This window comes from Microcebus murinus, chromosome 1 (genome assembly GCF_040939455.1).
Source record: "Microcebus murinus isolate Inina chromosome 1, M.murinus_Inina_mat1.0, whole genome shotgun sequence".
NCBI classification, from domain to species: Eukaryota; Metazoa; Chordata; class Mammalia; order Primates; family Cheirogaleidae; genus Microcebus; species Microcebus murinus.
Window position 1 is genome coordinate 58,867,311 of NC_134104.1, and position 15,929 is coordinate 58,883,239.

At 38.2% G+C, this 15,929-nt stretch overlaps 1 protein-coding gene across 2 annotated transcripts in view; it reads right to left on the reverse strand.

Moving 5' to 3' along the window:
* LSAMP (limbic system associated membrane protein) overlaps positions 1 to 15,929 on the reverse strand; it is a 605,854-nt gene that overhangs the window by 35,593 nt on the left and 554,332 nt on the right. For both annotated transcript variants that reach the window (XM_020288073.2, XM_020288085.2), the window contains exons 5-6: positions 7,522 to 7,642; positions 6,919 to 7,067 (exon numbers count right to left, since the gene is read on the reverse strand). In XM_020288073.2, the coding sequence (XP_020143662.1) occupies positions 6,919 to 7,067; positions 7,522 to 7,642 (270 nt within the window). The remainder of the gene's footprint in view (positions 1 to 6,918; positions 7,068 to 7,521; positions 7,643 to 15,929) is intronic.

Genomic DNA, 15,929 nt, shown 5'->3' on the forward strand with positions numbered 1-15,929 from the left:
AGTGCAAGAGTAATGTTAAGGTAATAAGTTTCTTGGCATGATAGAGTTTTATTTTTGGTCTATTCCTTAATCCTCCCCTCTCTTGATAATATTATAATCTCACCTGAAACTTGATAAACCAATCAAATTTGCTTGGTGATACATCCTCTTGCATAATAAGTGGTATTTTTCTTTTGAAAACTGAGGTCTTAGTTTGTAGGTCTCTCATAGTCCCATACCTAAGATACTGACCATAAATTGAAATGTGTTGATGGAGTTCAGGCTTCAGGGTTCCCTCCACTTATCTCATTAAAAACCCAGGTTTAACTCTAAATCCTCCTCTGAGACTCTTTTGGAAAGGTAGAATGGTATGTTAGATGTAGGATGCATTATTTGCTACCCCCAAGCACTATAGAGCAACATAATTAGCACACGCTTTTCTACATTTCTCCGAGCAGCTTGGTTAAATGAAGACTAATGGGAAATGAAAATCAACAAAATTCAAAACCATAAAAGAGAAAATCTTATGTGCATATTCAAATTCCATCTATCTACCATCTTTTACCATAAGCTTAGAAAGAGTAGATTTTACCTGGACTTTGGGTACTCCATACATCTGGACACTGAAAAAAACCAGTCTCCTTGCAGAGTGAGCTTTTCTCTAGCTTAGCTGAAAGTTGTAGCTTAAATGTGAAAGTTTCCTAGGTGCATTAAGATGGAGCAGGTCAATAATAGCCCAGTGAACAATTGCGTCTTAGTTACACAAGTGTCAAGTAGAAAAATGATTTAAACCTCCACTGGTTATTTGGTATTAAGTTTCCAACTTTGAAAATAAATAGCTAAACTGCTTCCTGCATTTATGTAGCAGTTGGAGACCACTGTCCCGTATTATACTCTTTCTACTGTATTTTATTTTTATTATTACTATTATTATTCAGACTGTTTAAATGACTCAGCTTAATATTTTCTCATCACACTGTTCACAGCTGGGTGAATGCACTCTGGCCTCATTTCCACAACACCATTTATATTGCTAAATCATCTCACCCACCTCCTTTCACTGCCTTTTCAACTGCTTCTCAGCTTGCTATTACCATCTTAGCTCCACCCTGTCATCATAATCTTAGGTCTATCATGCCCCATTAGTTATTCTCATTCTCTTAATTCCATCCTATTAACTTATCTTTCCTTAGCCACTTCCCCATCCTAGCTTTTTATTATAATCCTTCCACCATTAATCTGCTGCTGTTTTATAGTTTTTTTTTTTCAATTTTTTTTAATTTAGCGTATTATGGGGGTACAAGTGTTAAGGTTACATATATTGCCCATGCCCCCCCCTCGAGTAAGAGCTTCAAGCATGTCCATCCCCTAAACGTTGCACATCTCACTCATTGTGTTTTATAAACCCATCCTCTCCTCCCCCCACTCCCAACACCCGATAAATGTTACTCCTATATGTCCACTTAGGTGTTGATCCGTTAATACCAATTTGCTAGTGAGTACATGTGGTGCTGGCTTTTCCATGCTTGAGATACTTCACTTAGTAGAATGGGTTCCAGCTCTATCCAGGAATATACAAGAGGTGCTATCTCACCGTTGTTTTTTAAAGCTGAGTAGTACTCCATGGTATACATATACCACATTTTATTAATCCACTCATGAATTGATGGGCACTTGGGTTGTTTCCACAGCTTTGCAATTGTGAATTGTGCTGCTATAAACATTTGAGTGCAGGTGTCTTTTTCATAAAGTGACTTTTGATCTTTTGGGTAGATGCCCAGTAGTGGAATTGCTGGATCAAATGGTAGATCTACTTGTATCACTTTGAGGTATCTCCATATTGCTTTCCACAGAGGTTGAACTAGTTTGCAATTGTTTTATAGTTTATACCAGGGTTTGTGGGCTTTTGGGAAGAGTGTAAAGTGAAGTAAATACCACTTAAAATAAAAAGAAATTTACCAATTTTTGATTTTCAAAAGTATGGGAAGAATGAAACCTTGGTGCTATGTGCTTTTCCTTTGTCTGCTAATACTTGAAGAGGTGAACATGCTTAGCAGCTGATTGGGAGGTTTTAGGAATAGAACCTTGAGGTTGGCCCTAGCACTGTATGCTGTGGCTCTTAGCAAGTCCCCTAACTCTGAGGTTTGGTTTCTTATCTGCTAAGTGGGTGGTGGTGGGGAGTGGGTAGAGGTGTTATTGGCTAATTCTGCTGGAGCGCCACAAGAAACAACCAATGGGTATTAATATTTAACAAGAAAGTCCTTTGGATTATGGTCACATAAATGGCAAAAGCTGGAGTTGAGGGTAGAGTGCGTATATTGAGGTAATGTATTAACTCACATAGGATTTTCTTTTATTTTCTAGTAGGTGTTGCAAAGGTTTAATGGTCTTTCTAGAAGTCAACATATTTAAAGCCTATTCTTGAAATGAAAACTAGTCCAAGTGCCCACCTGTTTTCTTTTATACCCACAGAGAGCCCATTTAAGGAATTTGCAGCTAGTTTTCAAAAATATGGGTAGATAACAGCTCAAATTGTTTTATTATGTGGCATCTAAAAGTAACTGGTTAAGAGGCTTTGCCAAGTTTTAACTAACATCAAGTGGTGTATGTTTAAATACCAAGCCCTTTAGATAATAACTCACAATGGTTTCTAAAGAAAAGGGGGAGGCCTTCATTATAAAGACACTCACTCTCTAGTGCTGGGTTGCTTAGGCGGTACTTGAAATTTAGTTAATTACAGGTTTACAAGTTAATGATATTTTTAAAATTAAAAATACCTCCTAAACACTGATGTGGCACAGCCCACTGTAGATGTCACTGTATTTTTATTCTTTTGTATACATTTCTCTAAAGTATAAGGTAATAGATCAGTCGGATTGTCCTTTAAAGTTTGGGAATATTTTTCTCCTAGAGCCAAATGCTAACCACTGACTAGGCTGTAGTGTTAGCTGAGAATCCCAACATATCAAAGATAAGCCAACAGTCCAACTAATCTAGTGTACCCAGGCTAGTGTGGGTTCATGGAAATGACAGTAGGGGGTGGCCGGAGCAGTGTTGTTGGATAGGAAAGAATAAAGCAGCATACAGCAAGTGTAAAGGCCTCATTAAGTGAAAAAAGGAGAAAGAAATTAGATGTCTGCTCACCTTGAAACTACAAGGTATATCTCTTAACATTTTTGCCCATATACACAAATGTACAGAATGTGTTGGTCTAGAGCCTGGACTGTGGAAACAGACTACCTGAATTTAAATCAGCACTACTTAGCTGCACTAGTTACTTAACCTCATTATGTAGTGGAGAAACACGAGTACATAGTAGGCATGTTGTGATGATTACATAAGATTATATATGTGAAGCATTTAGTACAGTACATACTGCAGGGTACATTGTAAGCACTCACTTGATAAGAAGTGATAACAGTTCAATCATCATCCTTATTCTTCCTTTGCATCCACTGCTTTAAAACTAACTCAACATAAGCATGAAACAAGATAAACCCATCACCTTGGTGGGTGTATTTTAGTCATCACTGTGGAAACACAGAATCTGTTATGTTACATACGCAGACAATGGAACTTCTCTTGGCATCACTAGAACAGTCTTCATCTGTGTGATGCATTTCCCCTGTCTGGCAAAGACTAGGAAGCTGAATCCTTGCCCATACACATTGTGCCACTTGGTTAATACATTCAGAAAAATTATGCAATGTAACGCTTAGCCCAGGGATAAAGAAAAAGATATAAAAGGCATTTACATGGATATATAGACTGAGGTAGTACGGATCTTTGACAAACAGAGGGCTAGAATGTGTAGAAAACAAGACAGATGAGAAAGGGATGCTTCCAATGGCTTAGGAAAAAATTACTATGAATACAGTGTATCCTTGCACTTTCAATCAATTATTTTGACCCCTTTAGAGATCAATATTTGAATAGAGAATGAAGACGTATATGTGTGCATGTGACCGCAAATTGACACCATGTGGAAACTCAGCACATTACTGTGGTGGATGTGGCTGAAGATGTGCTGACGCACCAACAAAAATGAATAATTGTGAACTCTTCGGGGGCTCTGGCTCTGGGTCTCTACCTGCTGCTGCCTCTGGCTGCCAGCAGCTTGCCAGCTGCCTGGTCTCCTCCGGCCCGGCTTGGTCAGCAGAGCACCCTGCTGCCCACACAGTGCTTCCGTCAGGGCCACGGGGCCATAGATGCCCACTCCAAGCATCTCCCCACTCCTGACATGGTTTTGTGGAAAAGCACCACTACCAACACTTGCACAGTGTCTTCCTTTTTCCATAATCCCATTTACTTTGAATCTAAGTATTGGTCAATCTACTCACATGTATACTTTCATGTTTTTTTGTTTCCTTTATTTCCTTCCTTCTTTCCTCTCTCCCTCCCTTTCTCTCCCTCCTTCTATTTTTCTTTTTTTTGTCCCTGTGTGAAATATGTTACCATAGAGCCTCTTCAAAGTTGTAGCTATGCAGGTTGTAACAATGCACCTCCCAAAACTAATTGGTGGCGTTGGTGGTGGTAGTGGAGGTGTGGGGAAGGGGTTGAAAAGAGTGCCATACCTGTTACAAAAGAAAAAAGAGTTTCCCCTTTTAAAATGTTCACACTTATGCACTGGGTCTAAGAAACAGGACAATAGACTCATTAATTTTCTGCAATTTTAATAGCTCTCTTTCACCTCAAAGCCTAATGACCTTTCATATTTTATTTTTCTGGATTATACCTCCTAACTTTCCATAAAGGTGGGAAATCAACTGCAAACCAAATGCTGATGCATATGTTGCCTCTGCATCCTGCTAATCACAGAACCTCAGTAGAGCCTGTGTGGGCCCATCGGAAAGAAGTACATCATTAATCCCTACACCATGCACTTCTCAAATATAATATAATTGGGAGTGATGTCTACCAAATCATAAAGGGCAGTATGATATGATACACTTGTGTGATTCCTTGATTCTCAATTTACAAACAGAAATTCTATTAGATTTTTGACATTTCCTAATTTTACTGAGTTAAATTCTTTAAATGGACCTCTGTGATGGGGCACTGGCTTTAGAGAGTTTGAGATTACCTTCCATGACCACCAGCAGATTCTCCATTGCCTTTTACCTAGTCCATGCTCTCTTCTACTCAAGTATTCCATCTTCCCACTCTCCTTCCTTTTCCTCTCTCTCAGTCTATAGGCAACATTTTACTTATTATTTGAAGTATAACATTAGTATACTTCTTAGTCTAGTCTAAGAAAATATACTTTAATGTAAATATATAATTGCTTACTTTCTCTAACTAATCCAGTTGTTACATTTTCTCTTTTCTAATCTCTATTAAACCTTCTTGTTAGGTGTATATTGTTTTCTACTTAACCAGGTCACCTTAGGTTTTTCAGAATCTCAAATTCATAGTTGAAGCTGGTATTTTCTCTCTACTTATGAAATCTCGAATGTTAGGAGTGAATCAAGTAATTGCATTTCTTAGTAAATATCTTCCCAGGTGTCTTGGGGATATTGATGTCTCTAGTTGAAGCAAAGAATACTGATGCTTGGTATTTGGAGACAAGTAAACAGGCTATGAATTTTAAACTTCATATCGGTGCAGCATTTGTATAGCTGTATCCCATCAAACTGTCACATACTGATGACAATGAGAGCTATGAATGAGAAACTGAAGGCCAAATTTAGAGTATTTTGTGGTTGTTGTTTTTAATAAGTAGAGTTGGATCTCAAACAATTTTAGAATGGCTTTAACACTACATTTTAAGAGAACTCTCACTTAAATTGATTTTTTTTTTCTAAAAATCATTTTGTTTTTTCTTGAAGGCTCATCTAAATGGAATAAAGCAAGAAGGAGACATTTCTTCTGATCATAGTATTTCTAGTTTTACCAATTGAACCTGTGCAGAAGAAAAAAACTCTTCGTTGTTTGCTTTTCCAAAATAGTCATAGTGCATTCTTTGGACCTTTCCCTTTAGTCCAAATGAACTTTCTGACTCAGCACATGCTTACTATTTTGCTTGATTTATTTATTCTGATAAACGTGCCCCTATCCCAAATGTTATCTTTTTCCTGTGATCCCATTCATCCTCATTCTGTTTCTTGGGGTGGGGCAGGTGTTCTTTTCTATGCTCATAGCCACCTGATCAACAAGGGAGAAGAGTCAGAAACCTGACTGTGACATGTGGCTAAAAAGCAAAACTCCAAGGTGAGGTCACCTGCTAACATCAGTAACTTTGAAATGACTGATTCCTCCTTAGTCTGCTTTCAGGATCTTCTCTGGTCTTCAGAAATGTTCCTCTTTCCTACCGTTTCTATCTGTGTTCCAAAAATATATCAGAAAAGTAATGTCTCCTGTCACATAGAAACCTTTCTGCAATGATTTTTTCCTCCTTTAGGTTTTATATTATGTTTTAATCATTCATTCCACCCTTCCTCTTGTGTTGTTAAAAATACACTTTCTTTTTCCAGCCACTCCCTCCTCCTAGCACCTTATCCATTCTCACTGAGTATTCCTTTCTCAATCACTCTTATCACTGCCATTTTTTAGCTGCCATCCATTTCCAGGCTCTTACATCACCTCTGCTTCTTAAAGAGAACAGCACCAAGGAGACTTGTGTTCTCTGAATATTCTTTCAGTTTAACCAACCAAAGGACAAAAAAAAAAAAAAAAAAAAAAAAAAATAACTAAAGAGAAGAAACAAAAACAAGGCAGTTTCCAAAAGCAAGACAGAATATAGAGAGAAGTTACTCTATTTGTAAATCTCTCCTTATGCACAGGGATTGAAACTCCTGTGTTTCTGTCTTAGTGAGTATACCCTCATTTCTGTATTAATAATATAAGTTTACCTTTAATATATAAGGGAATGAGTTTCAAGTTTTCCGTGTGAGAATTCAATTTAATTCTGCCGAGTTGGCCCTGCTTTGGCATACTTACTGAAAAGGACTAGGCTGGCATTGGTGACCCCCAGCTTGTTGGCAGCCACGCAGGTGTAGTTGCCATAGTGCTCCTCAGTGACGTTGGTCACCGTCAGGGAGGACTGGCCCTCCGTGCTCTTAATCTCAAGGCCATTGGCACTGTTTATCCTAAGAGTTCAAAAACAGAAGAATAAAAAGGAACAGTGGTGAACGTTTTAGCTCAGTAACTCTTTCCCATCTTTACACTGGAGGAAAAGGAGAGAAAGAAAGTAGTTAGAGCTTGTTGTTCTCTGCTCAATTCTTAATTTTAATTGTGCAATGCCATATTATCAAACTCAATGTCCATTGACAGAGAAAACTCAGGAACATTTTTGAGTTTCTGTTATAGGCAAGAAAGACACGCAGGTGGAAGCTGCATGTTTCGCCATTTTTATATTTTAGCTGACTACTTTTGGGTTTTGGCTTAAGAGCTGCAGACCCCAAAGCATTTGATAAAGAGGTACTAGGAAGGAAGAGTTAAATAGTACAGTTCTACATAATTACAACTGGCTTGGTTTTGTCACGGAGCTTCTGGTGCCTCCAGGACCACCTAGCGGAGCAGAGGGACAGGTGTGACACATACCTGGTGTCATCGCGGTACCACTCAAAGTCAGGGGCAGGCACTGCCGAGGCCTCACATTTGAGTGAAGCCTGTCGCCCTGTGGTGGCTTCATTGCTCTTGGATTCTGTGATGGTGGGAGGATCTGCAGGAAGGACAGGCACAAAGGTTTATATGAATCAGAGGGTGCTCCAGAATTTCCATTCAGGAAGGAATTAAAAAGGACAATCTGATGGAAAGAGGCAGGGAAGGAATTGTCTTAAAAGTTTCATTTACATGAACTATGTGACCAGCTGAATGGGACTGATCCCTAGAAAACTAAATACAAATAAGAGATTGTAATGAAAATATAGACTTAGTTTACTTAAATGAGGCACTTAACAGGGTTTTATGGAAATGGAACCTAGAATTTCTTTTTCCCTTCTGTAGTAGATTATCAGTCATTCCAACTGTAGATTGTAAATATTTGCATAGTCATTTCTTTTCATAAATTAAGTGGTGATGCCAAAGGGCTTGGGGTTTTGAATCTATAATTTTACCACTTTTTTTTCTTTACTATTATAATTATTATATTTTGAGGTGGCTTTGAGGAATCCAGTGAAAATAATAGAGTACTAAAGCCTCATAACCCAAGCTTGGCCTGACATAATGGCAGGAATTCAAAAATACACAAACAAAAACTAGTATTAGGTGATTATTTTACTTTCTTTTCTCTTGTGTGTTTGCTTATAACTATGAATCAGGTAAATTTTGCTCTTATTTGTGGGGGCTCAGTTTGAAGTCTATTCTAGTGCATGGAAGACTTCCTGGCATGTCAGCGTTCTGCTTTCTCTGGCAGTTGCATACTTGATTTTTATGCCCAGGAATGGGCCTACGAAACTGTGACAGGCTTGAAATGATCTCAGAAACACATCTGACATTATAATTTGCCGTGATGTTTTCAAACAATCCTACAAGGATGGAATGAGTGTTTACAGGTGCACATGACCATGACAGGATTGTAGATTTGAGCTCTTGTGCACGGTTCTGTTTGTGCAGGTTATGGACCTTCAAAGGAGAGAGGGACTGTCCTGTCCTAAGATCACCTGCCAGGTAATGTCCACTTGGCTGTGTGTGTACATGTGGAAAAAAATAGACCTAAACAATTTGTTGTTTTGTTGTTGTCATTGGTTTGCTTTACACTTACCTGCTTATTTTCATATAAGCACAGAACGGCAAGATGTTGTAGTGGAAAGAACCCTGGATTGAAAAGCAGGAGTCCTGGGATTTAATTTCAGTTCAGTTGGGTGGACCTCTGATCACACTCTTTATTTTTCTCTGCCTTAGTTTTATTACATATAAAATGAGGGAACCAAGGTTTAATGATTGATAGCACCCTTTCCAGCTATAAAATATTCCAATTCTAGTCAAAACTGCCCATTCTATACAGATGGGAAGTTGGTATCATTGTTACCCAAGTGTATTTTCATACCCTTAGCTCATTTAACCCTTCAATTCTGAACTTTCCAAATTACAACTCATTTAATGATTCCGTGGGTTAGAAATCTGAAATATCAGTCAGGAATAGGAAACCTGAGGTCTGATTTGACTACTCTTAATGAGAAATGTGGTCGGGGCAAACGTCTGTACCAGTCTTTTCTTTCTCATCTTTTAAAAGTAGGAGCTAACTTAAAATGATCACCATGGCTCCATTTAAAAGTCTTTCATTCTATAATTGGTTATATAGGATCATTAGAGTACATCGGTTCAAAGGATAAAGGAATAATTGGTGCTAGTGGTGTTGGCAGGGGAGGTATTAGTATAGGGATGGAACATAGAACAGAGGTTGTGAGCTCAGATTTAAAGTTTGATAGACCTGAGCTCAAATGCAGGCTCTGCCCATCATCTTCCCTCCTTATTAGAGAGTTTAGTACTTTGCCCAGAGTCACACTGCTTCAATTTCCTCATCTATAAAATGTCGGAACCCGAGACAGGCACTTTCATTTGGAAGCTGCTGAAGGAGTTCAGAGATGTCTGTACTAGGTTTGTGATAAAGGGGCTGGAAAGAAATGGATAGATTTGAGATCTATGTGGCCTCAGGACTAATGAGACTCACAATGGATTAGATGTGAAGAGTGAAGGGAAAGAAGGAGTGTGAAAAAGATAACACTCAGGTTTCAGGCTTGGGTGATGCCATAAACTAAGGTAAGATACCCAAGAAAAGAAATAGATGACCAGCAATAAAATACTCAATAAATTAATTTCACATTCTTACTTATTTTCCCTGCATTGTTCTTAAACTGCCAAGGACTGTATAATCTGTAGCACAGTGACCCACCGATGTTGGCTGGAGAGTTCATTTTGCTTATGATTATATTGGTTTGTTCAGTTTCACAATTTGCAAAATGAGTTTTAACCAGCGTTTGTGAGTTTCTAGATCCACATGGTTATAACTGACAAATCCTTAATGATGACTATTGCTTTGCTAGACCAGCCCTAAACCTAAGCCAGATTCCACACTTCCTACCACCACCACCTCTGGGGTTCATAGCGGTGGCACCTTTATATAATATTGCCATGGTTGAATGCCTTCGAGTCCCTCTCCACGAGACCAAGAATGCAGGTCCCAGTTGTTCACTTCTGCAGAGAGTTCTTCCTTGTTCTGAATGTTGCCGAATGTTATTCGGCAGCAGTTTTTTTAGTGTGCCTACTGCTTGAGGACTCGGAGAAAAGGAATGATTTTTCTGATTGAGAAATTTGGGAAGAAAACATGGGCCTATTTGGCTCACCTCTTTCCCTTCTTTTGGGACCAAGCTTCTGTCAGAGAGCAGAGGTTCTCCTCTGTTTCTGCATGTGGGAAGTCTTACCTGGGCTCCCCCTTCCTGCTATCTGGTGGGCAGGCCCACCCCAGCCCAGGCTGCCTTGACTGGGGAGGTAAGTAGGACATGCTAAGCTACTACATCTAACCACATTGATCTCTAGAAATGGGAAGATTTAGGTCTGTCAGATTATTTCTTCACTTATTTCTCAATTTATTTAGAACCAGAGTGATTAAGTATTGAGCTATTTGTTAGCTCCTCAGAGATCCCAGTATGGGGAAGCTGGCAGTAAAATAGGGTTAAGCACTTGTAAATGCATTAGTCTCGGGACAGGATGACGTTCACCAATTAAAAAGTCCAACCATTTGCTTCTCTCTTTGAAAACATGGGAAGTTTCTTATGCCAGGGTAAATCCATGAATTCTGATGAATGTACAAGAAGCTCATTGTTCCTAATATTTCTCAAATGATAACATGGTGCAGGTCTATTCTTTTATGGCTTATTGGAATGAACATTTGAAATTGATTTGTAATGAATTCTGTATAGATGAGGCTAGGAAAGATTATTATAAATTATACTGCAGCATGCCTACTGTAGTTAAAATAATAGATGTCCTTGCTCAAAATATGGCTATAATAAAATGTGGCTTCATAAAAGTGCTGCACAGAGAGGTTCACTGTTATTTTTTACATGACTTTGGAATAGTTTACAATTGTCAAAGGACTCTTCAGTATTTATTGCTTCAAATTTCCAGGTTCTGAAAATATTAATAAGGCCTTTCTTCTTCTGACATTATCAATATCAAGACTCTTTCAATCAGAATAAATAAGATAACAATGACAGTGGTATAGAAAACAAAATATCATTCATTTAATCTTACTAATATTGGAATAATAGTATGAAATAATAAAATTTTGAATGAAGAATTTAATGTATAAGCATTTGCCATATGTCAGCACTCTACTAGGCTTTAGATTTTCCTTTCATTCAAATAATAGTCCTAGGAGGTAAGTATTATTAACTCATTTTATGAAAGAGAAGACAGGCCTACAAAGGGTTAGTAACTTGTCCAAATTCATATAGTCGGTATTTGGTGGAATATGGATTTGAACCCTAGTCTATGATGTTCTGAAACTCATGCTCTGAATCTCTCTGCTCTGGCACTTCTATTTGAATGAGTTCTTTCAGAGAGCAATGCATTCCTAATAAGGAAAAATACTATTCAGAAGAGCATGCTGGTAGGTGGAAAGATGAATGTTGCATTTCTGCAATTTACAGGGTACCCCAAACTGGCACAATGTGTGATGACATGGTGGATATAAACCTGCACTAGGAGTCAGGAGATGCATGCAGGCTCAATTTTTACCTGTGCCACTTAGGTTGTCACAATAGACATGATGTCCTCCTGCAGCCCCTCAACTGTGAATGTAGATGATGACACTTATGTACTTATCTCATAGTTTAATATAAACATCAAATGAAATCATTCATATGAGAACACTTTTAACACCTAAAGTGATTACATTTATTATTTTTATAGTACTATTATTCACATGTTGTAATGGAAGGAGAGAGGATTTGGAGTTAGACCCAGGTTAGAGTCCCAAGTCTACCACTCACAAATTCTTTGATTCTGTGGTGGAGAATGCTTACATTTGCTGGCATTTGTCTTTGTCCTCTCTACATAGGGATGCTATGGGTTATTTCCCAGGGTTAGTGTACAGTGGGGTAACAAGGCGGCAGAGGCAAAGGGTGGAAGCAATAAGAAAGGCATTGTATGTAGAGAATTTAGAAATAATAAGGTTGACTAAGTTATCTTTTTTTCTTAATCATCATGTGCCAGCAATACTAAACACACTAAACAATATCTGTGATAAAGTAAATACTCCTCCTTGCTAGGGAAGACCAGGCCACTCTCCATTTTCTTAGCCACTGTCAATGTGTAATGATGACAATGAATGGATATGAAATCTCTAGGATAGTCTTGGTACTCTGAAGGTGATCTGAAAATTATGGTTCTTATTCCTATTACAAAATTGCAGTAGAAAGTTGTAGCACTCTGGATTCCTACTGAAGATTTTCTCTGATGATCTCACAGTAGATATATACATATTAGGATGTGTCTCTATTGATAACTTCCCAAATGCAAAAATAAACTAAAGGTAGTTATGGAGATTGGAAAGGTATAGTTGCGAATAACTAGAGAAGTCAGCCAGTCTGATTTCATATCGAGTAATTGTTTTCCGAAAGTTTCCTTATTAGGTGATTTTTTGAATCAAAGCACTGAAGATTCCAGTTAAAGTACATATACATTATCTGGAGGCTAAAGTTTTCTTCAGTCCCAATTGTGTCTGCTTCCCCTAAATAAATGGCTATCAAATGTAAAAGTGGGCTTACATTTAGAAATGTCAACATCGTAGGTCCCCAAGCAATTGTGCTGGTTGGGTTGATTAGCTCTGGACACCAGGGTGGAGGCAGAGCTGAGTTCCAAGAGAAATGAGTAAAGGAAAATGAAGTTGCAAAGAGTGATAATGTGAACCTATTTGGAGACAGAGCTGTGGGAAGACAGCAGATGGGTACATTGGCTGGTCAGTGGCATGGGGGACAGCATTTGGAACCAGCTTTTGAGAAGAATTTCTTCAGGAATAGGAAAAAAGTCTAGTATAGAAAGAGTCCAAATAAAATTAATAATCTGTATTTAGTCAACATTTAATAGGTGCTAGATATTATCTTAGGGATACTGGGTACAAGGGTGAGATAAATGCCAAAGTAGATACTTTAAATGCACTCTGAGACTGAAATTGAGGGATTACAGCTAGAACCTGCAATGAAAGGACAGACTGTCCTTAGGACCAGTTACTGAAAGAAACTTGAAGCTACACTGTGGGTAAGATGTAGAAAGCCAAAAGTCATGTGTCTACTATATAAATGCTACTAAGCTTATTTAATTGTTGCAATTTTGAGCCAATATTTTAGCTTTCTGTAAATTTCAGGACCTCCTACCACTTAGAAAATAGATTTTGCATGTAAAATGGCTGTGGGCAATGTTTTAGACTTACTAGAAAGAAGGGTTATCCAAGAGAAGCCAAAAGGAGAGACCATGGGATCTAGCTTGTGAGCACAGGAAGAGAAACTGTTATGCCCCTCTTGTTTACTGCTCTAGCCTCTCAGTATCCTGCAGGAAGCAGCTGTTGGCAACTGAGCAAATGAATCAAGAATATGCTGGTGAGAGAAAGTTACCAGCACTGTGATTTTTTTTTTTTTTTTTTTTTTGTGGTACTCAGGGTCTGTTCATCAGAATAATCTATTCAACCAGTACTTATCTTAACCATCCTGATCCCCAACCTAATTCCAAAGCCCATATTTTGAAAGGAAGATAAATCATTTAAATAATGGGACATTTCATAGCAGACAGGCTCAGATGGAGTGACAACGGTGATCCTGGACATTCCTCTTGTATGCAAGAGTTTCATTAAGCAAACCTGGTTCTGTAATTCAATCTCAGAGACACCATCTATTTAATACAACTATATTTTGCAAAGTTTAGAGAAATGTTAGCAGGGAAGAGTTTATGCGTGAGGTTTTCACCTACTCATTCAGTAAACATTTCCTGAGCAATTTTTATAAGATCAGGCTTGTGCTGAGGCCTGCTGGTTAGGACATATCAGATGTTTGACTCAACTCTTTAGTTTTTCATATAATTCATTATGAGTTGTCTTTTTAGAATCTTGAGGTTCTGTCCATATTCTTTTGCATTCACTCATCAGTAGCAAAAGCTCACATTTTTCATAAAAGTCTTTTCTTGAAAATTATCAGTATTTTCTTCTGTTCTAAATTACACTTCGGGGACAGTCAAGAAAGAGCAATGTCAGACTAATTGCGCTAATAATAATAGGGCCCAGGCGGCTAGCTTTGATCTGGGGAACCATCTGCAATCCAGACCACTTTGATGTTTCACACAATGGAAGCATAAATATTTTCTATGTACTTCATGATTGGACTTTCCAAAATCTAATTAAGATGAAGGTCAATTAAGAGAAAATGAAATCTTGACTGTAAAAGTCAGGGAAGAGATGGAAGATGATGGCATGGTTATGTGTACATAAAAGAAGCTAACCTAATTATAAACTTATACAAACATCCAGAGAAGTTGCCTTTCATGTGAAAGAAAGGTCCTAAAGCGTTTTATAACATTGCGATCATTAATGTGTCTTTGAAACACACCCAGCACTAGAAAAGAATAGTAATACTGGCATTTCAAACCTCTATTACTAAAAAATTCAAAGACAGTGAGAAATAGAAGCACTTCAGAGCTCATGAAATACAGCTCCTTGCTTCTTGGAAATGAGTACTACAAACTACAGCAGAGTCAGATCTACCGGATCCTTCGAGGTATGGTGTGAAGGAGATTTTGCTGCTTGCTGAAGAAGGCTACAGGGCTGGGGCAAGGCCACAGGTAATAGTGCATCCTAGCACAGACTGGGGCACCTCAACAGGTGTCCTTAGCTCTCTAAGCCCCAGTTTCCAAATTTTTAAAGACTAATGATGCTCATCTCATAGGTTTACTGTGAGAATTAGATGGCAAATGTAAATCCCTTAATCTAACACTGCATATGGTGAGTATGAAGAATTGAAAATTTCTCCTTCTCCTCCTCTTCTTCATGAGAGCAGAGGCTTTGGAACCAAGTGGACCTGAGTCTGAATCCCTTTTCTTACATTTGCTTTCTGTGTTGTTTTGAATAGGCAGTTTTACCTCCTAAGCTTTAGTTTCATACACTCTAAAATGGACTCAATTACATCTACCTTGCCAGGGTTGTTGAGAAGAATAGAGAGAAATCACATAGAATTTCGGGCACCTAGGTAACTACAGAGAGGACTTAAGATGACAGAAAGCAGCTCATTATGGCCTAAAGGATACTTTCAAATATAGGTTAAATTGTTTGTGCATGCATGTGAGTTAGGTGTGCACATGTGTGTATGTAGGGTGTGTGTGTTAAATGCATAGGAGAGAACTGTCAGAACAGCCTTTTGTCCCTGTCGCTAGCCACAATTGTGTGATGTGAGAACTTGAATTTGAATGATGAAGAAAGTCACTCCTAACTGAACAAGATAAACGAATTCTCTTTATTCCTTTGCTGGGTGACACATATCATATGGATCCTCCCCCCTCCCCCTTTTGAACTACATCTAAGAATCCTTTCATCTGAGAAGTTCAAAGTATGCCCACTTACCTATGCATCTTAGTGAAATCTTCCTTTCTAATGCTTATGCTTTGGGACAAATAGATAACCCAAATTAACTTATCAGGTATCCCTGTTAGCCATCAGGGACACACGGTATCTGACCACGGTGGCTTAAATTTGTTCTCAAGGCCAATTAGTTAAATAGCAGAGGATAAAATATAATCTTGAGGTATTCCCTTCTGACAAACAATGCATTGAGATGGAAATTCCAGTTAAAGCAGATATGATTTGTTGCTTTTTCCAAAGTAGTATGACCTTGATTTCCACAAAGACCAGAATAGTGACTGCCAGAAATGTTAGTGCTGTCTGATCATGTCTTCTTAATTCTTTAGTCTGAGTAAAAGACAGAGGGTATTGTTAAATGTATTATGGATTACATTTAGAATTGGTA